Source organism: Aptenodytes forsteri, unplaced genomic scaffold (genome assembly GCF_000699145.1).
Source record: "Aptenodytes forsteri isolate BGI_AS27 unplaced genomic scaffold, ASM69914v1 Scaffold118, whole genome shotgun sequence".
NCBI lineage: Eukaryota > Metazoa > Chordata > Aves > Sphenisciformes > Spheniscidae > Aptenodytes > Aptenodytes forsteri.
Genome location: NW_008795859.1, coordinates 1,183,326 through 1,207,811, shown reverse-complemented (window position 1 = coordinate 1,207,811; position 24,486 = coordinate 1,183,326). Strand labels below are relative to the sequence as shown.

Sequence of the window (24,486 nt, the reverse complement as noted above, 5' to 3'; positions counted from 1 at the left end):
CCCCCTCCCCCCCCGAGCCCATAGAGGGGCTGTACCCCCCGACGTGCCTTAGACGGAGGAGGCCGGTGGGTCAGCATCTCGACAGCTGTAATTGCACACACAGCAGGCACTTTAACCTGTTCACCTGCCTGCATCTCGCCCTCGGAGCACTGGTTGCATGCGCAGTGAGGTGTGCGCTGAGCAAGATGTAACTCCCATGGGAGGCACCGTGCGTCCAGCAAATCCCCGGGGCTCGATGTCCCCGTCCCCACTGAAGGCACCTGCACAAGAAGAGCAGTGCCGGAGCCAGGAGTGCGGCCGTGCCCCAACCTCCGCTGCTGTTTTCAGGCTCTGCAGCCGTCGGTGCCGCCGAGCCTGGGGTGCTGCTTTACCTGGGGCAGCCGGTGCGGCCACTCCAAGACAGGAACTGCTTCTTAGAAGCTGTCATTATTTTAAGAAGAAGGAAGGGGCTGGAGCTGTTGCGACACGTGGGAGGGGATGTTCGCAGCATTCAACTTCCAGATTTCTCACTGCAGCCCACGTGGCGTTCCCCGGGATTTCGGATGCAAAACTTGCCTTCAAATTGCCTTACAGGGATGCCTGTATTTTATTTTTTTCATCCTTGAGGTGGGAGCCCTCAGGAGCATTAACATTTAGGATTTAATTTGAAAGCAAGCAAACAAAAAGCCTCATGGCGCTGAGTTAGGGAGTTTTCCAAAAATCCAGCCTCTAGGCAGGGCTTTGCTGTTAAGCCAGCGCGTGGTGAGCCCGGTTGGCAGTCAAAGCCTGAGGAGCCAAGCTATGCTCAAGGTCAGGAATTGAAGGGCAAGATCATGGCGCTGCTGTGCTGGGCTGGGCCAGAAAGGGCAGACATAGCGCAGGCAGGGGCCAGGACCAGGCAGGGCCCAAACAGCCGGGGCCAAATGCTGGCCAGGGACTGGCCGTGAGAGCAAATCTGGTTTTCTATGTAGTAGTCAAAAGATGAGGGCTGGGAGAAACTGAGTACCATCGACCTGAGAAAATATTTAGGATTTGCATTTTGTGCCTCCCCATCTCTTGCCCCAGCTCTCTCCTGGGCTGTCTTTGTACATTCAGAGGTCTGAATGTAAGAAAGACCTCTGAATGTAGGAAAGGTCTTTTTTTTTCCCCTTCCTCTGTTTAAAACAACTTGAAAAGGGGTGCACGGGGAGCAATCCTGTATCTCGGCAGGCATCAGCGTTTCCCGGCGCTCGGCACACACTGTCACACGCTCATTCTTGAAACCGGAGCAATTTGCACTGGCCAGTCACACCTCCAGGACTGCCAAACCCGGCGAGGCTGCCAGAGAAACAAAGGCAGCCCTGTCCTTGGCTGGAGCTTCTCGGCCGTATCCGCATCCCGTTTTCCTCCCCGGACCAGCACAAAGGCTGTACCGAATGGCAGGAGCATATAGCCAGGGCTGGTTTGTGCCAGGCAAGTCAGCTCCCTTCATTGCTGATAAATAACTCCCCATGGTCTTGCATTTAGGGGGATGAAGAAGGGAAGGGGAGGAAGCATAGCACAAGTTATTGGCTCCTTTGCCTGCTTGGTGCATGGTTCCCGGAGCATGCACGCCTTGGAAAATACTTGCACGTGCTAAATCTTGCTAAGGTTCACAGAGGTGATTTTAGTCCTGCTGAGCTCCAGGCAGCCACATTCAAAGGGATCTTTCCCCAAAAGCTGAGGTGGTCTCACCCGAATGACCCTACACTCAGAGCATCTGCAACAAAGAATGGGCTGGGAAAAGGGATTGCTGTTCACAGCCGGCGCAGCCCTTGCCAGAAAAATCAGATGCTGATGCTGCTGGGATGGGTTGTTTTGGCGCGCCGGGGCTTATTGTTCGAGCGCCAACAACTGAACATGCACACGCATGTGGTATTTTTAACCTGCAGTTTAATTGCAAGGGGTTTCTCCGTAGTTAAAATGGAAATTGCTGTGCTTGATTAGCAAAATATATGTTGAGTTCATTATCACCCCATCAGCCACTTCCCCTGTGCAGACAAACTCCAGTGGATGTGAACTCCCATTCTCCCCACTAGTGAGCATTGGGAAAGTCGCTCTGATTATTTAGTAGAGCTATTTCCATCTCAAACCTCACCGCCAAGGTAGCCAAGGGCTGTCCAGCCACCCAGCTCCACCATCCCTCCACCTTAGTCCTCTGCTCTGCCGCAGCTCGGACCCGCTGTGGTCCAAACCCCAGCTGCACCGGGTGGGACTCGAGGGGTTTTTTGGGCTATTTCCCCAGCTCCTGGAAGGCTGAGTTCGAAATCCCCTTTCTCCTAGAAAGCATCTGGCTCGCGACACAGGTCAGAGCCTGACACTCAGCCCTACCTCTGCTCCTGCCAGCACACATTAATCCAGCCTGTAAGGTCCTCCCCTATTATAGCAGAGGGCAAAGGGCATTAAGCCATTCCTTTATATGATTATAAGCAACCTGAAGGAATTTTTATACTCTTCTAAACTTGGGAAAAGAGCCTAGGACTTAGCAGGTTTAGTTCCCCAGCCCACGTGGGCTTTTATCAGCCTTTATGAAGTATCAGCATTGAGTTTTGGGAGAAGGGGAGGCTGAGGGAAGAGCCCCTGCAGGGCTGCGTGCTGCAGGTACAGCCACCTCCTGGGCTCCCACGGAGGAGAAAGAGCGTTTCCTAGAGCTGAAATAAAGTTGGATGTGATCGCCAAAGTCTCGGCTTGCGCCTTAGTCCTGGAGGTGGGCACGTGCAACATGAGTTTGGATCCAACGTAACAAAGCCACGACCCAACTGGCAGCGCCTCTCGTGCCTTTGGCTGGAGCCTTTGCCCGATGACCACTCACGCAGCCCCCCAAGGAAAGGGCTGTTAGGGAGGGAAGCCCCGTTTCAGCCAGCTACTCAGGACAGTTGTTTTTGGCAATAAACGCGTAAAACAGGCAGTGCCTTCGCTCTCTATGACAGCAGGGACTTGTCTTAGGGCATAACCTAAGACTTGGGTCCAGCCAGAACTTCCCCTCATCGCCATCTTACGCTTCAGAAACCACTTGCTGTTTGCTGACACAGCCTCCCTATCGGTGGCTTTTGCATGTCCTTATGGTGACAGGTTCTGAAGAAGTTCATGACATGAAGGATGATTTAACCTCTTCATCCATCCCTCCCCTCCTGCATCCTAGCCCTGAGGAACAGCACCAGCAATCCCGAGCAGGTTACCACTGACAGCCCCATTGCCTCACCGATGGTTTTTGCATCAAAACTATTTTGGGGCAAAGCTTCTAGGAAGATGTCCAGGTCCGGGGAGACCAAAGCTTCTCATTTCTTACAGCCTCCGGACCACAGAACACTGCTGTTATCCGACCAATGCAGTTTTACTCTAACAAGCGTATAAAGCCTTGAAATCTTGACTAACAGGTTTGAGTATTCCAAATTTTAATTTAAGCTTGTTCGATGCGAACAGACCCAACCTTCACCAGCAGCTACCAGCGGTGGGGGAGGTGACCGTGCATTCTCTAACTCAGCCTTTAGCAGGATGATTAAGGCCAACAGTTTGTTGGATGAAAAGTGCATTGATCTGAAAATTATACTCTTCACCTGCACATTTCTTCTTGTATAGTAGGTTTTTCTATATGTTGTTTCTGTATGTACTGTACAAGTAACTTATTCTTGAATAATGCAATTTTACCATAATATAAAAAGATCTGCTCTTAATAAACTGTTTATAGAACTTGTTTCTCACTTTTAGTCTTTAGTCTGATTCTCTCTAGGTCCCTGGATACTATTTTAACAGATACTGAATTAACGGCTGCTAAAGACAGAAACCCTCCCTCAGAAATGAAAAGAAAGGCGATAGCCTATGTGACAAGCTCTTCCTTCTCAGAAGACTCATTCAAGGAGTCCTGCCCCAAGTCACCATCACTGTCTGCAATGGTCTCGTGCCCCCTGCTGCCCACCTGAACACGAATTCATTACGTTTTACTGCACTGCTGACCTGGAAGGATTAAGACAGGAGCTGCAGCAGTATTTGTATTCCCCTGTATGTTTTTCACCAAGCCACAATGGGATGTAACTGCTTGTCCACGAAAGGTTGTACATACGACAGCTTACTTGTCCTGCCCCTGAAGTGCAACTACAGTCTTAATCCAGCATCACCTTTTGGTCAGCCATCGCAGGATGCCTGCACCATACAGGGCGGTTAGGAAGACCACAGCACTTTATAAGCAGTGATAACTAGTTGTGCATTCCTGAAGGAGGTGGTACTCAGCTGCTTTCTCCTATCCTTTTCCCCATCTTTTTACCAGTCATTTTGCTAAGGAATGCTTACCCCGATTTCTTCCTTCCTTTCTCCAGCAGCACCATGTCTTGCACAGTCACCATCTTAAGCCTCCAAGCCCAGTTGTGACATCTTCTTGACACCAGCCAGAACAGCGTAAGGCTGAGGCATTAGGGAATAGACCCGAGCGCAAGAAATTCTTTAAAACCGGTACCAGACTTCGGATCTTGAAGCCTTTGATTTATTTTTGCAATGGCCCTGCAAGTCAAATACGACCGATTCGGTTTCATGGCGGGGGCGCGCACACACACGATACGGCAGCAGCACACGGCAAAGCTTACCTGACGCTAAATAAAACATTCACTCCGATTTGGGTCGAAAGCCGGAGAACACATTAAAGTAAGATACTGGTAAAACAAGACACAAACACCAAGTGGGTCAGTTTTTAAAACTTTTTTTATTTTTTATTTTTTTTTTAAGTTTTTATTTTATATTATCTACAAAGTAAAAGTTTTCTTAACTTAAAAGTTACATCACTGTCTCACGATAGTGATTATCTCATCAAACGTGATTTATAAATAATAATTCATCAGTTTGACGATTAGAATTTTTTTTTTTTTACTGAACCTGTTTCAAGTTTAGTTAGAAGTAAAAGGGATCTCCAAGTCTTGATTTTTAGTGATAATAGCAGCAAGAATCACTCTTGTTACTTCTTTTGCTAGCTGATGAGTTCATAACTTTGAAGGGTCATTAAAAAATAAATAACTTCCAGTTTTCAGCAAGCAGAGTTGGGGCACTTGCAGGACTCAGATACAGTGCATGGAATTATGGAATAGCCCACAAGTTCCTAAATGCCTCTACTCAGTCCGAATCTCTCCCACTGCAAGATGAACTGTTAGCATTCCTAGTGGATGTTACAAGAAATCAATTTTTTTTTTTTTTAAACAAAATAAAATGAAATTCTAGTTTTCTGTGCTTCCAGTTGGCAGAAGCAGTAGAAGGAGGGTATTTGGCCTACAAAAGGTATCCAGCCTTTCAGTTATTCCAGATGAGCCTTACAACTGCTGTTGGTGGTGGGCTTGTACTGTAAAAAAAAAGTTCAAATGTAAATAATAAATTGGCAAGCCACACAACAGTTTGCTAGTAAAGTGGTCACAGGACAACTACTGAGCTGAACTTTTTTTTTTTCTTTTTCTCTTTCTTTCCTTTTTTTTTCTTTTTTTTTTTTTTTAATGAACAGAACAAAACCCTACATATCAAGATGTCCTTTGGATGTTTTTTTCCCTACCTAAACCCTCAGAAAGCAGCCTTGTTCTGCTCACACATTCCCCAAGAAACAAAATCAGGTAACTAGTTCACTACAAAAGTTTAGAGGCCGTGTGGAAATGAGTAATAAAGAAACCTAGGTAAGGTTAAATTTAAAGCGGAAAGAAGTCATACAGCACCTACTTTTGCCAAAAAGTAAAGCTGCAGAATGTAACTCTGAATTAAAGATTAGACTTCAATTGTCACTTTACTTCAGTTATTAGAAGTCTAACAGCCCTACCCCCAAGCAACATTTTCACTCCTATCCTCAAGACGGATCACTTTAAATTTAATAAAACCCCAGATCATTATAAACAGGCTACACAGACAGTCCATCCCCCACGGCAAAACCATGGCAAAACCTGGAAGAACAGTCCCACAGTGCCAGTGTCTGCATAGTTATCCATTTCTCTACTTCAGCTAGAGAGAAGCAACGTCTTTGCTAAATTAGCTAAATCTCATACGCTTGTCTAGGCTCGCATTTGGGCTGGCAAAGTATAAATGCTAAATGCAGAAACAGTCTGCCTTCAGCAGCCTGCCACTCTGTAAGGACATCTTAAGGTTTTTTTTTTCTGTTCTTTTCCCCAAATCTGGTTCATAACAGTTCTCCTCACAGCTACGACCTGGCTCAGTTAAGGTGCAGGTCTCCCAGGCACACACTCCTCACCTGAAGGGTGCGTCATATAGGGGAAATGTGTTGTTGTCGAGACTGGAATGGGCTGTAGTGCACTTTGAGCGATGGCGGCTTGGGGACCACCAGGTGGCTGTGTCGTCATTAGCATCATTGGAGCATGGGCAGTTGGGTGAGAAGGAACCATTCCTGACTGTACATGAGCCTGAAACAAAGAGCTCTTTAGTATAATGGTCACAAGGAGGCATCACTCCTGGCCACATGACTATCAAGTTTTCTCCAGCTGTACCAGTAAATCCAGAGATTTACTCCATTTTAACTAGATTAGCTATAGGGATTAAGTCAGAGATCTTAACACAAAAAATAATAACTAAAAAACAAACAAACAAAAAAAGGCTCTAAATCCTTTCTGCTGGCTCTGAGTCACATTCTCAATTTTAGCCATTTGGACAGCAAGCACTGGGAGAAACTGCCAGCATTAAACAGTGGGATATTTAAAAAAAAAAAACAAAAAACACCTCAGCAACAAATCTTCAAAACATTACTGTTAGTAACCTAGATCAAAGCACTTCCTATGCAGAGAACGCACCGGGTACAGATAGAAACTTCACACGTACTGGGAGTCTGGCATCCCTTCCTCAGCTGCTCGTTACACAACTACGCATTATTTCATGGCTCCCTGCCCTAGAAACCACTCTCTCCAGTGACCTGTGCCCACATTATCATTCATCTAAGCAGTCATTCTAAGATGAGCGATTTCATCCCTTTGTACTGTCAGGTCAGCTTTGTTCTGTTTCCAGTTAAGCTCATCACAGTGAAGGTCCTTATGTAATCTAAGCAATCATAGCTAAGTCTCAGTGGAAAAAGGAGATTAATCTTTATGATGGCTGATCACCTTCTGGCAAACAAGTTCAGTAACTTGTCAGTTGGCTTCTTTAGCTCAGAGCAGTTCATGACTCTGGAGGTCATCAATTTTTTGGTTTAAAAAGCTAGTGAACACTAGTTTCTTAAAAGCACAAAACATTAAGGAACTCTTAGAGCTCTCAGTGGGTTTCTCTTGGGGGGGAAAAAAAGCATTTGTATCTAAGGTTTGCTTTGTCCTTCTACCATATCCCATTAACAGAGCACTACGGTGCAATAATTGCAGCCTCACAAGTTTCACATGCCAGTAAAGGCAGATAGCAGGTAGTGGCTACAATTTTATTTCTTAAAGACAAAAGGGTTACTTGACTCATCACAGACATTTCTCAAACTCTTTATCAGACTTGCACTGTATTAGTAGCACTCAAGAAGCCCAGGAACTGCAATTCAAATCTCACTCTTGCTCTAAAAAAGGCTTAGAAGATAAGGCTGTGAAACAGAAATACCTTTCAGGATCAGCACCATTTTTACTTTGACAAACATGCTATTATAGCAGCTATCATTATAAAGCAGCTATTCATATAGCAGCTGTATTCAATACACACATTGGATAAAAATTTTCTGCTGTGGCTCAAACGCTTTGCAAATTGGCAGCTGACAGTACTCTCTAATGAATTTTAAAGTACTGTTTCTCAAGTGAGATATCTAACAGCTCAAGATTCATCTGATAACCTAAAGGGAAATTCAACTGATCTCCTGTGTTAGCCTAACTGAAATTCCTGCTACATGGTATTTCAGAATTGTGTTCAGAAGGTGGAAATGAGGCTGCTAAGAAACTATAAAATCCAGTGATTAGTTTCCCCACAATGGAATAATTACATGCATTTAAAATTTCTTACAGAACTGTAGTTATTCCTTCATTAGAGATTTTTGAGGGAATTACTTCATTTTGAAAAGTCAGTTAGTTTGGTATAAATATAATGGATTATAGATTGTAGTTTTCATGCTAAAAAAAATTACAGCAGAAGAGACTGCGTAAGTCAAAAATCAAGGGTAAGGCAGTCTTTGCCCGCGATTGCTAAAAAATCCTGACTGAGCAGTCAGTTCTGACTAAAAGTTGCATCCGATTTGCTTTAGTGAGGTTTGCTTATTAAGTGCTCGGCACACAGAAAGGAAGGCAATGGTCGCATCCTATAGCGCAGGCATGGGCCTGGCCATGACGTGCACAGCACAATTCATGTATGGTTTTACCTTTAAGCTGACCTTGAAACAAACACGTTCCATGTTTCAAGGCACAGCACTGAACATGCCACTAACCCAGGAGCTTGCAGCAAGACCCTTCCGAAGGGTTGCATGCAAGGCACCTCGAGAAGCTCTACAACTTAGGCATTCAAACCACTGCCATCACACCAGAGCGGAGCAAGTATCTTGTTTCTGGCAGAAACCGGAGCCTGGGAGGACATGGCAAGATGCCACAGCAGTAGTCAAGTTTGGACATCCTCTCCTTATCCTCCCACAGTACAAAAGCAGAGAAATTAAAAGCCTAACAGAATTAAAAAGCTAAAAACTCAACATCAGTAAAACAATTCCTAAGTAACTATTAATTCATTGGCTTAACTGACTGTCCCAGGGACCAAAGCAAAGATTTTATCAGAATTCTGCAAGGGACTGGACACCTACTAGACTAACCTCCCTAATTACAGTTAGTCATGATATCCCAAACTATTGTTAACCTGTATGAGAAGGCATAAGCCAGACACCAGGTACTTGGTCTGCAGAAGAAACTGTGCAGGCAAATTACTGATTAATTGTCCCTTCCTTGACAAAGCACACTAAATCCATGAGATTTAGTAAACATCAGAAAATCTTTGTAACGCTGCTTTATGCAGAGCTCTTGATTAATCAGTTATGTGCTTCCCTTCCCAAAATCCTTTTCTCAGTGAGTTGACCCCAAGAGAGCAGTTAAGAGAAGTGGGTTTCTGATCCTGAAGCAAGGACCGTTGTTAAGTTGCCCAACAATCATCAGGGATCTCCTGCGTAAGCAGTTCATTTAGAACCACAAAAATCTTTGTAACGCTGCTTTATGCAGAGCTCTTGATTAATCAGTTATGTGCTTCCCTTCCCAAAATCCTTTTCTCAGTGAGTTGACCCCAAGAGAGCAGTTAAGAGAAGTGGGTTTCTGATCCTGAAGCAAGGACCGTTGTTAAGTTGCCCAACAATCATCAGGGATCTCCTGCGTAAGCAGTTCATTTAGAACCACACACAGATGCATACACACACACACACACACGGTTTTCTTCTGCAAGGGTTGTTAAGTTGCCCAACAATCATCAGGGATCTCCTGCGTAAGCAGTTCATTTAGAACCACACACAGATGCATACACACACACACACACACGGTTTTCTTTCAGCAAGGATTGTCTCGCAGTCATCTGAATTGAATCTCACCTATCTCCCATTGCAGTGCCTTGCTACTCCCTAGTAATCCTGTGTAATATCCTTTATTGGATGAAATTTGACTACAATGCAGCGCCTAAACTGCCACCAAAAGCAGCAATTCAGCCTTCCTCCACTCAGCTCTCACCTCCAACCTTTCTGTATGCCAGCTCTTCCTGTGATCATGCAGTGAACCTGAGTAGTGAACTGATTTGACTGAGAAATAGCCTAACATGGGGGTACAGGAGGCACACTTCAGCTGAATCATGTCCCCAGTCTGGTTTGCTGCATGGCCAAACAGTTCTGTGAGCAGAATGGTGGGGGAGGACAAGGATGGGAGCCGGGAACTGGGAAGAGAGCTCAATTTCTTTCAGTAGCAGTGCCACCTTAAGATGTCTTCATTAAACTACAGTTGTAGATGCACTGGGTGTTGGAAGCTGAGGTCCAAATATCTTGTAAAATTCTAAATAAAGGCAATGTACAGACAGAAACCTAAATAACACAACAGGTAGTCTGTGCCGAGAGGTGACAGAATGGAAATCACTTCAGCAGGCCCGACTGTCCTAACTTTGTGGCATTAAGACATTTAGTCTTGAAGGTTGTTAAACTGTGTTTACCTGGGGGACATGGGCCATGTGTGGCGGATTGGTATATGCAGGTTGAACATGGGAGGGATGAATGGTGAAGACTGTTTGTTGTGCTGTAGGAAAACTATTTTGTGGAGACTGCGTATTGGAGCCTGGCGTCATGGAAGGTGGGGTTGGAGCTAGACCTGCGTGGTAAATTGCCGACTGCTGTTGTGGGTTTGCCAGGTGGAGTGCCTGAGCAGCCTGGTGCTGATGATGCTGTAAAAAAAGATAAAGATCATTTAGGTTATGGTCTAGAAGCGAGACACGTTTATTCTGTAAACTAGTGTAAGAAAGGTCTGCAAAACTGCTCTTGATAGTGAATCTTAAGTGGCAAATCTAAGGATCACCACACCTATGGTCATGAGGAAACTCATTTCAATTCTATCAGGCTCATTTTCTCCTTGCACTAGAAAGTCATGTCAGCAGGAGCCTGGAAAATGGAACCTAGACTGACAGGTAAAAACAAGGAGACCCTGCAACCATGGGGCTGGATGTACTTCACAGTTGCACTTAGCAGCCAGAAGTTGTTACCAGTAGGTAACTAAGGCATGGAGCACTATCATGAGGCCTATTTTGTTTTCAGCTGCTTGTCTTTGACAAAATACAATCGAAGGCTTCTCAGCATTTATCAGCTATTTCCAGTTGTAACTTCACTCATATTAAAGCTCTGACAAAATTATGATCCTTCCTTAATTGTAACATGGAAACAAGCTATACCTCATCCTCTGTGAAGAAGAGGAAACGAATGGTTGGACTCTGACATTGGTCCTTACTGAGGAAAAGGGACTGCCACAAGCTTCCCTGCTAGCTTATCTAACAAACTATGTCATGAGCCTACCACCTTTGAGTCCTAGCCACTGCAAGCAGAGAAAAAATTGTTATATAGCTCTACTTCCTTCCTTCCAGAAAACAGAGGGGAATCTAGACAACTCCTGTATGAGATCTGCCACATGCAGTTTGTTTGGGCAACTGCTCCATCTTACCATTTTTCCTCTCAAAGAAATCAATGTATCGATGTCAAGCATCAGACTGATGCAATACCTTCCAGTAGAGCGTATTAAATACAATTTAAAGGCATTCACTCCCTTGAGTTCTGTTACCTGCACGGGGCTAGGAGCAGGGTGGCTTCCAGCATGTTGGCTTTGCTGCTGGCCAGTTGGTGTGGCAGAAGGCTGAGGATGCGGAGGATGCGGATGCAGGGTAGCATTAGGGTGGGCATACTGCTGAGCAAGTGAGCCAGTGGAAACTAGGATGAAAAAGAAGAATATTTAACAATAGATACAGAACATGCATCTATCTCATCAAGTCACCATCTGCACTTGAAGATTTCACTATATCTCAAACATACTGTAAATACATTCCCTCCCCCTTCTAAAAAAAAATATTTATCTTGCAAATAGCTGAGTATCTTACCTTGCTTTTGTGTAGTTTGGTTTTGCAGGAAAGTCTATAAATAACCATAATTAGACAGTTCATCTTCCCTAGTTTGACAATGTAACAGATACTACATAGAAAAAAGCAGTATTTCATCTTTTGTTTTGTCAAACAGACCAGTTTAAAATATCAAATTTATCATTTTCATACAATTTAGTTTTTCCTGAAATATACTTTTGAAAGGTGTTACAAGCCATTTTTATTTCCACCATCCAAAAAATTCTTTGGCCTTATACCTGGCTAACCTCACCATGCTACTCTTCTGGAAATTGCTCACAGTACAGTCAGTGTAAAGTATATACACTGCATGTATGCTGAAGAGCTATAGGGACACACAGTATATACCTAACAGCTGAGAAAACTGAGGCTGCTTGAGCATCAAATTTTTGCTGAAGCAAAAATCTTGTACTACAATAACATATCTTTCCCCTCAAGGGAGTCTTTTCTGGATCACCACCATTCTGTGAGCTTCTCAACACTGCCATGAAATTCTTAATTCCTTGAAACAGTAGCAAATAAGGTACAAAATTCCAAGAAAGGAAAAAATTTAACAACATAGAACTTTCACACCAGTGAAACCACATCTGTTGCTACAGCCATACCAACAACAAACTATCAACAAGTCCCTCCTTGAGGAGTCCTGCCCTGTTCTGCTTCAAAACAGGCCACACGAAATCGTTTGGGTTTTTTTGTTTTGTTTTGTTTTGTTTTTTTTTTACTTCTGAGGGAATCTAAGAAAGTATAAAAAGCCATAATGATAGCAAGTCTTCCTTTAAACACAAAGCATGCAACCGGAAAGCAAGACCCTAAGAAATGAAGATGCTTTGCCTATTCCCCTCTATTGCTTTTAGAACTTGTGCAACAACCAGTCCACAGTTTGCAACTACACTTCTGCACGTGACAACGCGCACTACTCTCTCCAATATTACAGCTTGTCAAGACCGAGGCTAGTTTTGCTGACAATAGTGCTAAAAGACAAACAGTCAAAGCAAACTATCAACCTGCTCCTGAATCTGTTCCCTGCAACTGTTTCTTATTTGTTCTGGTACCTTTTTGCCATTCTGACAAGTTAATTACTGCTTACTATATATTGGGTTACACTTTTTTAAAATGGGGTTTGTATTACATGAGAACTTGATGGCCAATGAAGTGCCTGTCTGCAGCATACCTTTAAAAGCGATGGTTTTTCTGGTGGTGTTTTCTTGCCCTAGTAACAAACCTGAAAAGCAGGGCACACGGAGAAACTTGGAGTGCAACTGTTATGCTGCAACCACCTGCCCCGTGTATTCATGACTAGTGAGGTGTGTCATCTCACTTTCGCAAGTAACTGTTTGCTGCAGCTTCTGAAGAGTTTCACTCCGCTCTTAGAGTGCTGGGCTCTAAGTTCATGAATACACAGAACTGCTTGAGTGTATATAAAGGATGAAAGACAAGATGAGTGGCGAAAACAGACAAAAATGTAGCTGCATCTGAAAGCACAATACTGTTCAGCAAAAGCAGGTCTCAAAAGGACAGCAACCCCACTGTGCTCTATTAACCAGCCCTGACACACTACTACCCTGTGCAAGTACTTGTTTTCCTCCAGTTTGGTTTGCTATAAAGCTTACAAATTCTAGTTCTAAAATATTCAAACTCACTAGAATACATATAGACAGTATCTTTTTTGCCTAATTGAGATTTTTCTCCCCTGTACAGGCCACTATGAAGGTCTCTCCTTTATAAAATAACTGCCTACCACATTTAACTTAATCCCGCCCTGCTGTCTTGAAAGCTTTATTAAATCTTCACTGAGCAAATGGCCCAACAGTGATGTGCACTACAGTTTCAGGCTATTAATGCAGATGAACTTCATATATGTTTGTAACCCTAAATTCTTGCAGTTTGAGTTGATCCTAACATGCATAAGCATGTAAGCGTACTTAAGCACGAGTGTACAAGCATACTCATACACTGTGAGCATTTCTGATTGAGAGGGGGTTTTGGAAACACCTCGATATTTTCTATGCACACTGGCAAAACTACCAGTATCTTCTGCCATAGCACTTTGTTATGCTTTCAAATGCAAGAAAAGTCTTTTTTTTTCATATCACTACTAAAATTTATTTTGCAGCAGCATCTCAACCATGCTTCTATTTGACTTTCAACCGCTGCTCCTTCTTACAAGGACTACGTGAAAATTATCAATGGAAACACCAATCATTTTTACAGTATTAAGTTTATGGTTTCCTACAGTAGGAAAATTTCTCAAACTCATTATTATACAACACTCTGAAGAAGGCCAGAAGTTATTATCTCTGTCAAAGTAATAGAAATAAATGCATAGAGGGACTGACTTGTTTGCCAAAGGGCATGCTACCAGAAGTCTTCCTCAGCTCTCATCCCACTGCCTCAGCCACAGAGCTGGCATGCCTGACTACAAATTAACTTCAACTCCATTCAAAAGGTTTTAAAATGTATATGAAAATTAATTCCAAGTTGTAAGATATTCAAGGCTTCCCACATCCTGCCACATTACTTGTTAAGAGCCCCTGAAATAATGTGGTACTCCCTTAAACCATTTGTGCAATTCATCTTTCATTTCTCTATAGCTGAGAGAATAATAAACTAAGTTATTCTGAAGCAGATACATTATACAATGAAACATCACAATGAAGAATTTCTCTCTTAAGAAACCAGTTAAACCGAGGAATAGTACCCTAAAGAACAGATACAGAAGCGAGGGGGAGGATCAAGTTTTGTCATAGTAGCAGCTCTTCCATAACCACCTAATATCTTTTATCCATAGCTTTGCATTTAAAGTACCAGATTTTTTATATTGAATAATTTTTATTTGCCTTGCTTCTACTCTACCCCATTTTGTCTTTAACAAATTACTCTAAGTTGTTCCACAAGTTTGGTTAAAACTAGTTCAGATGCTGCTGCAAGTTATATTTTAATAGTAATATTAAAAGTGTCTTTCAAAAAACGTTATGTGGACCCGTATCTAAATCCTGTACAGATACTGCATACAAATCAAGAATGGTTCAGGACGAGTGGCAGCAAGTCTGAAATACGTGCACAGATCTTTGTTAGTTCAAACCCAGAGTTCAAACTTCAACTCTAGAAATGTAAAACGTTTTCCATGTTTAGCTAGTGCAATTAATAGTTCCTGACAAACCAATGAAATCTATGAGACCAGCAAGCCTGTGAAAGAAGTCTTGCAAAACAGTCATGAGAAATTCACCTGTTTAGCCATAACTAAAGCACTTTCACTGCGACTTTTTTCAAGAATTTTTGCCTGTTCATCAAAACAGCTCACTACACATATCAAATAGCAAACAAGGTAAGATGGGGGGGGGGGAATATCGCCAATTATCCAACATTTTTTTCCCCCATTGTCAGTACTTTGGAGATTTTCCAAGTGGCCATCTACTATCCAAAAAAAAGTGCTGAGAAAGCTCTAGGAAAGGACAAAACAGCTCTGCGTATCTCCTTGCTGCAAGTAACCTCAGCTCATTCCAGCAGAAATACACTGTTTTTCTCACCCTTTAAGCCTTACATTCCTCTCCCTCCCCAAGAAACACTCCCTGGGCTAACCTGCTTCACTTCACCATCTTTTTCATCAAGTTGTTTCTTAACATGTAATATTTAACTGCACTAACCTTGCAGGAATACACAGTGAAGATAAGTGATTCAGTAATGAAGTGAGCAAAAATATCAGATGGATTGAATTACTGAATTCAACTCTACAAAAGTGCAACCCATTTTTCTGAGAAGTAAACAAGTAGTAGTCAGCCACCGAACCCACAGAAGGAGCTGAAATCAAAAGAGGTCAGAGCAGCAGAAAGCAAGCGCAACTCCCAGCTACAAGGGTATATGCAAAAACCATATAATGTAATTTCATATTTTCCCTGGCAGGAATTTTAATGCTGCCAATGGTGGTCATCGTTGGTCATCGTCCAAAGATGCACTGAAGAGCCTATTTTCAAGAACTGACCAGTGAACAAACTTCAAAACTATTGCCAGACCCAGTAAGATGGTGAGGATAACTACATTTAAAAGACCTGAATGGTAGGAAGCAAAGAAATAGCAAATGTTTCTTTCATAATACAAACATTTAAAGAAGTCATTTTACACAGGTAGAGTGGACTTCACTTAAAAGATTATCCACGAAAGGAACGAGCTTATTAAAGTTGTTTCAGTGCACCAAACCAAGACGCATGAAAACAGGACAGGTCAGCATCCTACAACACTAGTTCAAGCAGAACCATTTCTGTACAAGAAGCACAGGAAGTCTGTTCCAGAAGAGATTTTTGGAGAACAAGTGGTATTTCTCACATCCCTCTTGCATGAGCTAACTCAAAAAACCCCAGAAGAGTGCCTGACATAGGCTGCATGGACTTGCAGACACACAGGGCAACAAGACTCACTGCAGGACAGGAGCATGTTTGAAAATACCCTGAACTGCAGTCCTCCTTTCCCACGTCTTGGGTGACAACTACAGTTCATCCTGCAGCCACCCTACTTCCCCCCAAAACCAGCTTCCTCTAAGTGCTATGAACACCAACATACAAGGCAGTATTTTTTAGTTATCCACCTTTCCCTGTACACGCACGCAACTGAAGTCTGTATTAGCCGTTGTGTACCGAGAGTACGGAGAACATCAGCCCCCTCTCCCGTTGCCTATACTGATGTAGGTCACCAGCTCAGGCAACACCACACAGGCGCACCGGAGCCAGGTAACATAACTGATAATGTTCATCTGCCAAGGAGGAAGCATCCGATGCTATAGACCAGCAAGGAGCCCATATCTAGTCACTCTCTTTATAATAATGACAACTGCACTCCTTCAGTGACACCAAAGTAACTCTATAGAAAGCTTCCTTCACCTCAGCTGCAACTCAGGTTATTTCCTCCCAGGGGCTCAGAACTTGAGCCACAGCTTTTTAAAGAGATGAGGCACAAGACACTTCTCCTTTTAGGAAGCAGATTAACTTGCCAAGTTTTAAAATCCCATTTGGGCCATGAAAGAAAGGGAGTGAGGCAGTTCACCTAGGTTTTAAGCAGAGGCTATCCACATGCAGTGCTCACTTTGGTTGCAGATGAAAAGACTGGGTAGTAAAGTTAGAGATTATTCAGCATGCAAAATACATTTTAAAAGACTGACAAATCAGCTTCCCGTGGTCATATAAATCTGTTCAACAGCTTCATTCCCCTGTCCACGGAAAGGAACCTTCCTGCATTTTCCACATACTGGTTTGGTGCAAGGAAACTTGTTCCCTCAACACGTCCCATTCCTTTAACATCTGTTCTTTAGAAAGTGCTTTTCTGTACAATCAAAATTAGTACAAAAAACCCAACTCACTGGCAAAGTAGAAAGAAGGGCCTGTCTCCTTGCTGTATGGTATTTTGGGACATGCTGAATTTGGGAAATAGAAAGGTAAATTAGCCTCTTGCCACGTGCATACTTCCCGTCTTCTGGAAAGATCAGCATCATTTTTTTTTCTTTTTTTTTTTTTTTTTAAGATTGTAGAACCATGCAGATATTTTTATTTACTTAGGTACTATTAGAGCTGGATATTTAGTTTTACAAAAGAGTGGAGATGAAACAACACAAGTCTCAGGTAAGCCTTCCTTCTAAACTGTGACACTGAGGTCTTCAGTTCTTAATTAACACAAAAATAAACTTTATGTCAATTAATGGTCTATTACAGTCCACTGCAATAAGAAGGTTAAAACGTAATTACATTAAACCAGAAATTGGCCCCTTGCTTTTTCAGCTCTATCACTGTCATTCTTAACAGTTCCAAGACACCTTTGGTGACTGGTTCACTCTTACTCCCTGGAGAATCCTCTGAAGTTTATATTATATCCACCATTGTACTATCAGGGTAATAGAATTTACTCTACTGCTGAGACAGAAACCAGATAAAGTTAGAGACAACACCAGACCAGTAAAACATATGCAGAAGGGGAAAAGGGAAGGGAGAATGGGGACAGGAATGAGAGCACAAAAAACAGGAAATGCATCTGTATAAAACCAAGGTCTGGTTTTACACAAGTTTGGTTTTAAACACAAAAGTAAAGTTTTTCAGAGGACTCCAGTTATCTGAAAACACAGGCAATTCAGCTACACAGTAAAACTAACACAAGTTCATTGTCACAGGAATGAATACATCCACCCTCTACCTAGATAACCAAATTTTCTACTAACAGCACAAGACAAGTTTAGGTCTTTGTGCGACATAGACCAAGCAGTCAAACTGCAACCCGTGGCCAGCAAACTCTACCGGCCCAATGACATCGGTATCAAGGAGATCACACACAGCCAACACTTCCAAGACAGATGGTGTGTTCTGAAACCAACGTGCGGTTCAGCAGGGTAAGAGCGACAACTCCACGTTCAAGTATGTGCGTGCGGTAGTTAAAGGTGCAGGTACCACTCTGCTGCAGCAGTGCCTGCATTTTAAACTTTCCTTGATAAGGACATCTAAGTGGCTCACGTCTCCAGAAGTTACGAGCTGAAGTGTGTAATAGACGTTTTTATCATCTGGCTGGTAGATGGGAGGGAAGAAAGATAGTTGCTTGAACATTGTCCTTCCCAATTGTGTTTTGAGGGGAAAAACCCAATGATTTAAATACTCCTCCGTCATATGTTTAGATGGGTCTACTGGTGACCACGCAGCTCAGCTGCTCTGCTTCTCTTGAGCTCTTGTCGACAGCGGGTTGTGAAACAGAAGCAGGACACTGTAACGACTGGCAAGGAAATCCCAGAAGTGCAGAAATATCCCATTAAACAGCATTAGACAAAAATACTTTTCTTTAAAATGGAAGAGTGCTTATCAACAAGTGTAGGTCACTGTATGTATTTTGGATTCAGCTATCTCTTCACGAGACAGGAAGGAAAACAAAAACCAAACTTTTGGCAGTGAGGGTAGTTCACTTAATGGATCAACAGGCATTTCTCTTCGCTGGCAGGCAGTTACTACTTGCCACAGACTTTCAACTTGTCCCAAACCATTAGTGAAGACGGAGTTTCAGATCTCACCGGAAAACATTTCACACCTTAAGAATACTTCATAAACAGTGCCCCCCAACCCCCACGTCTCAGTGCGGTTGTCCTTGCAGACATCTTCTCTCTACCACATACGCAGGAAAAAAATTGAGTGAATTTTGCAAGAATTATCTCAAAGAAAGCACTAGTACCTTGAAGGATAAAAGGGCAGTATAGCCCACTGAATCCTGGTATCAATGGGGGGGAAAAACCAAATTTAAAAATAAATAGTATTTTTTAAAAAAATCAGATAGCAATTTTAAAGAGCCAAAGGGAAATCAGAGAACTTGTTTGAGCAAGTGCTCCAGAAATCAAAAGCAGCAGTGGTTGTTGTTTCTCAGGAAGTTGTTATTCTGTACATTCAAATTAGTTTTAAGAGAGGACCAGAATCAACGTGCATTGGTATATTTAGTTCAAAGATTCTGTGGGTAAACTTTAGATTCCCAAAATACAGAACATAAGTTATGGATACTTTCTTACAGTCACTCAATCAGATATGAATGAGTTGTTTAGCAGCACGTTGTTCTTTAGCAATATACTCCATAAGCAGCTTATATTTATCACCTTAGGCATTTCTACATTTTTCCCAAGTGTTCCCATATCGATAAATGGAAGCTGAAGTGAGTATGTTACAGATGGACACATTTTGAGGAAACACAATCCGTCTAGGCAAGGTCTTCAAGTACTCAGCACATGAAAGACTTGCAAAAATCTGAACTGAGACAGTGCTGCACTACACCAGAAGTCACTGCATGTGTAGCTAACTGTAAACTTTGTAGGTTAAGGGTACATTTGAGCCAATCCATGTTCACTGGGCAATAAACAGGTCTGCACACGGCAAGAACATACTCTTAAAAAACGCGTCTCATATGGAGTTCATGATCCAGCTGGGTTGAATGGTTTCAATAACAAGAATTTCAAGCACTTGATCATTTACTGGGAAGGCGGGAGAATATTTAGAAGAGTCACCGAGTAGCTACTTGAGAGAACACAGGAGGACATGCAATTTCTGTTAAATTAGGTGCTCTTGGAAAAGTAATATTTAATTACACGGCAGGAAATACCAAAGAATTCTCAAGTTTGACCCAACTTAGTTGTTTGCACTGGTAGGTAGTCACACACCTACAACAGACAAGCTGCAAAACCAACACAAAATGAGATCTAACAGTTGTAAGTTAGAGTATCAGTGAAAAAACTATACAGACATCTGATCAAAGCCAACCAAGGGAATGGGCTTGTACTTCAATGCTGTAGAACCCACTGGTTACAGAAGATAAGGATGGTGCACAATGGGAAATTGCTAGGAAGTCACATGCAACCATTCTGAATCAAATCTCAGATTACCTCATGTTTGGTTTTATTTTAATTAGTATTTGAGAGGAGAGTTTTCACCAATAAAGGTCTGAAAGCCTTTGATCATTCACTTTATCGGAATTCTATTTAATCTAATGAAAAAGCAAACAGAAGATCTGTTTACATGGACACCTCAAGCACAAGAGTTGAAAAGATCAAAGTAATACAATTAGCAAGGACCTGTGAGAGAAAGACTTAATCTCTACAAGTAACTTCCATTTCAGCTTCAGCACAAATGAGCTGAAATGTTCTTCCTCCAAGTGTCAAAAAGGTTTCTCTATTATTTTTGTTTCTTAGCTATATTACCATACCACTGCAGAGATCTGAAAGGATGTTTTCAGATGGGCAAGACACAGACTTCTTAAAATCAGAATTAATTTCACATTAAACTTCAGATTCTTAGCCTTGTAAGTTTTCATGACACATCATGGACTTCCATTAAGTAGCAGTGTAAAACTAAGCACCGGAAAACATACAAAGATGTCTAAAGGTACAGAAAATCTTTTATTAGAATCTAAGTCAATAATATAAGTGACCCAATAAAAGTCTTCCTCAGATGCTATAACAAGTATTGAAATGCCACGTTTTCAAGAGACCATCTGCTGTTTTGACATTTTATGACAATTTCCAAGCCTTCTAGCAACGTTGATTCTACCTCTTTCAATAGCATGTTTTGCAGTGAGGTTTTTCCCTCTGAATTGGGCATTGATTTATCATACATTTATAACGCTTTAGAAGTTCTTTCACATTTTACTTTGTAACAAGGTAACCCACATTTTCAGCACTTCACTGTTAAGTGAAATACGCCCATCTGATAATGCTAGAGACTAATTGTCAAAGTCAGAGCAATACATGAGCTGTTCATATACTTATTCTTGACTTACCAAAAAAGAAAGGTAAGCAACACATGTTTTATTTGCTTAAACAGCAGTGTTCATACTGTTAATAATGCTAGTAGTATCATAAAGACAGCATTTCACTAGTTGTCAGAACTAAAGTCAAGTTTTGAAACTGAGGTCATAGCCTTGCAATAAAACAAGTCCTAATTATAATCAAGAAACAATCAAGGGATGTTGTGTCAAGAGCATCAAGAGAACTTGAACAAACTTCTTTCAGCAGATATTCTTTAGCAGCTCCCAGGTTGAAATTTCATCTTGGTCACTGGCATCCTACTGAAATCAGGATACTTGAGTTTTCATTTTAACCAGGTGGCTCAGTTTTCAATGCTCTGCTCATCATCTTATGAAATATAAACCACATCTACTGGTGTAATCTGAATGATACCCATGTTTGAAGCTTGAGATTAAATACATCCCTGCACAACATAAGAACTTAAAAAGTTACATATAACACAAAACGTTTCCTACCATACATAGCATGCGTCTGTTCATGCGCACCATACTGTGTTGCAGAAGAAGATACTAAACCAGGCTGTGCGTGTGTTGGTGGTGCCATCATTCTAGCGTTGCCCTGTATTACAGGGCTATAAACATGAGGGTGCTGCATTCAACAGAAATAAGAAAACAGACAGTTAATTGGAGGACCATTACAAAGAAACTAGTGTCATCTAAACAGTAATTATGTATTTAGAAACAGTAATAGCTTGGCCTTAATAAAATGCAGAGCAAACTAAAGATTTCATACTATCACAATTATCCCAATTGTTTCTAAAAATTTAAGGACATTTTCTGCAGCGGGCTAGAAACTGACAAAAACCATTGGCATATCTAATTTTTGCCACTCTAACAATATAGTAAGCTTATGTATGTAATTATATATTTATCCAATTACATATGTATATTTAAAAGCCTTTGAAGTAAGAGGAGTACACCAAATAGTTTATTTTTAGAACACATAACTAAGAGATGTCCTGGCCATGGCCTGAAAGGAATTGTTCAAAGAGCTAAAAAGGTAATATCGCGAATAAATGCCAACTTCTAAACTGACCTTAAAATTTGTTACAGGCTTTGAAGCACATTACAACACCACCAAGTATGCTCCAGAACACAGAAACTGTTCAGAGTGACTTCTCACGACTGGGGACAATAGCGTACTTAGGACTGAACCACTTAATTATTTCTGTTTTGACTTATCACATACTCTAAAAGGACTCTTACCTGAGATTGGTAGTGTGGCACATGCTGCACAAGAGGCTGATTAGGAAACTGTTGGGGACTATATGCAACATATTGTGTTGAATAAGCAGGTGGCGTAGCTACAATTGGAGGGCCTGCTGCTGAGGCAGGATGCATCATGGTGCTCTGATGATGTTGGTCTTGCCGTTGCTGTGGCATATTTGGTACTACAAAGCAAAGAGTGCCTCACATTAGAAACGCAGGATGAAGAATGACAATCTTCCTGAAAGGTGTTACATTACAACGTCACTGTGACCAAGTGGAATATCCTCACCCCTCACCTTTAACCACATATTAGAGCTCTATCAAAAAGGAACATCATGAAAAGGAGTTCCTCCAAGAAACATTTGATTTTCGTCACCGCCTTTGAGCCACATACACAGCCACAAACCCAGGCCCGCTTTTTTTGTGAAGGAAGGAAGAAAGGTGGAGGGAGAGAAAGACTGACAAGAAGCAGTAACAGAAGAGAAAGGTTGTATCAGGATACCTACATTAATCAAATTTGATCCTGTCCCCTTCAAAAGGCTTAATTCAGCCTCTGTGGGAACTACTCGGCAACTGTTCCATCAACTGGAAAGCTGACTCTGTTAAAATTACTTGTGCCTATGGCTGAGGAGAGCAGAATAAAGGTCTCCACAAGCCGCAATTTGAGGTATTCACATCTTTTAAGCTCTGTGCTACCCCTCAGGATAGCAGAAAGCAACTTTTAGGTCACAGTCAACACTGAAGGGGACAAGTCAACCTATAAGAAAAAGAGGAGTAGGAATAATTAGAGGGAAGAAAGATTAAGAGGGCCGAGCACCGTAGTGTGGGACTACCTGAGCTATCCTGGTAAGACGACCAACTGAACCACAGCAGCAAGGCACTCAGAACAAACTAATTCAGCCTACTAAGCAACAGGGCATGAAAGTTCAAGGTGAGCTCCAGCTGGCTGCAGTGAGACTGCAACTAATAACTATGCTAACTCAAGCACCTGTAAACTCCACTGCAGTGTGCAATGTAGACAGACCCCTTAGAGAGAGGAAAGGAGGGAAATGTTGAAGATGTCAGTAAATTCACTCAATGATGATTGTATTTACACTGCAAATCAACAATAGAAAAAAGTAAATACAGGACGCAACTTGAACACCATAAAGGCACTGAACTTTAACCCATGCAGCTCCTTCAGGACTATGCTGCACACAGAATGGATATGCAGAAAATAACGAAACTTAAAAAAGGAATTCAAAATAGGAGAGCGGCCTCACGCAGCAAGTGAGTACACAGCAATATATTTCTGATTAAAACAATCAGTATTACCAACCAAAAGATTTCATGGGTCAGGCCACAGTGAAGTTAGTGTGTTTTAAAATAGAAATACATTACAGGTTTTTGTCTTCCCTACATTCATAAAGGCTACTTGTTTATTTCTAAACAGCAGAACTGCTCTTTTAAACAATTTCCTCCTCCAGTGACTGGAGCTGCAGCACTAGAACCTATCATCATGAACCACTGTATAAAATTGCAAGAAAGCATGCACTGTGTAGAATTAAAGCATTATCTGAAACATGACTATAAAAACAAGACCATCATTTTTCTGCTCCTTCGCTGCACTGCACAGAAGAGAGTGCATCTCACCACACATGTTCTCGTCTCCATAGCCACAGGTGTCACTTGTTAAAAACATGGTATTGTTAGTCTAGCTGTTCAGTTACTGTTGCAGAAGGAATGCAAAAGAACAAACTGGAACCAGCAGTAACTTCTTTCCAAAAGAGTAGCATAGCATACTCTTTCTGAAGAAATACCGATTTTGCTTGTTGACAAAAACACCCTCTTATTAAAGCACCATTCAGGGCTCTGCTGTAAACCAGTACAGAAAACCAGTACAGAAAGTTCCCTTTAAACAAACCCGTAACATTTATGAAATATAGGAGATGATCAGCTTACCCTAACGTTCCAAGTAACACAGACGTTTTCCCGTTTGTCAAATCAAATTCCAAACCAAGCAACTCCCCATTACTCAAACTTATCATGTTTTGGCTGAATTAGTTTATCTAGAAATGCATTGGTATTTCCACTTACTTCCCTTTATTAAAAACAGCATTTAAAATATCAATCAAAAACAAATTAACATGGATTAGAAAATACACAAACATTTGTAATTTATTCAAGCTGCATGCAGACTAAGAACCAAACAGGCAGTATTATTCTCACCTTTACCTGCTCTATATGTCTTGGCTTGGTTCACTGGCATGGGCGTCATGGGAATAGGATACAAAGGCTGAAACAGAAGGAGGAGTTGAAGCTATGATATTCCTTTAAAAAGTGAGTGTGTGTCTGGGTGGGGGTCCCACTCAGCTTTGATGTGTTTTACTCTGTTATGTTACATGGTTTGGTGAACTCTGCCTAAGCTATGGTATTTTCTTGGATCACTGTGATCAAGTCTGCGTGTACAAA

The 24,486-nt window shown here is 41.9% G+C and overlaps 1 protein-coding gene across 14 annotated transcripts in view; it reads right to left on the bottom strand.

The window, feature by feature from the left end:
* Nucleotides 1-4,671: 4,671 nt before the first annotated feature.
* The window catches only part of ATXN2 (ataxin 2), a 46,387-nt gene continuing 26,572 nt past the window's right edge, over nt 4,672-24,486 (bottom strand). For 4 of the 14 annotated variants that reach the window (XM_019473289.1, XM_019473298.1, XM_019473299.1 and 1 more), the window contains 7 exons: nt 24,244-24,310; nt 22,033-22,217; nt 21,283-21,415; nt 16,874-16,927; nt 11,196-11,341; nt 10,084-10,311; nt 4,672-6,374 (listed from right to left, as the gene is read on the bottom strand). In XM_019473289.1, coding sequence (XP_019328834.1) covers nt 6,171-6,374; nt 10,084-10,311; nt 11,196-11,341; nt 16,874-16,927; nt 21,283-21,415; nt 22,033-22,217; nt 24,244-24,310 — 1,017 coding nt within the window. In that variant the 3' untranslated portion in view covers nt 4,672-6,170. The remainder of the gene's footprint in view (nt 6,375-10,083; nt 10,312-11,195; nt 11,342-16,873; nt 16,928-21,282; nt 21,416-22,032; nt 22,218-24,243; nt 24,311-24,486) is intronic. The other 10 variants (XM_019473291.1, XM_019473300.1, XM_019473295.1 and 7 more) reach the window with 6 other exon arrangements.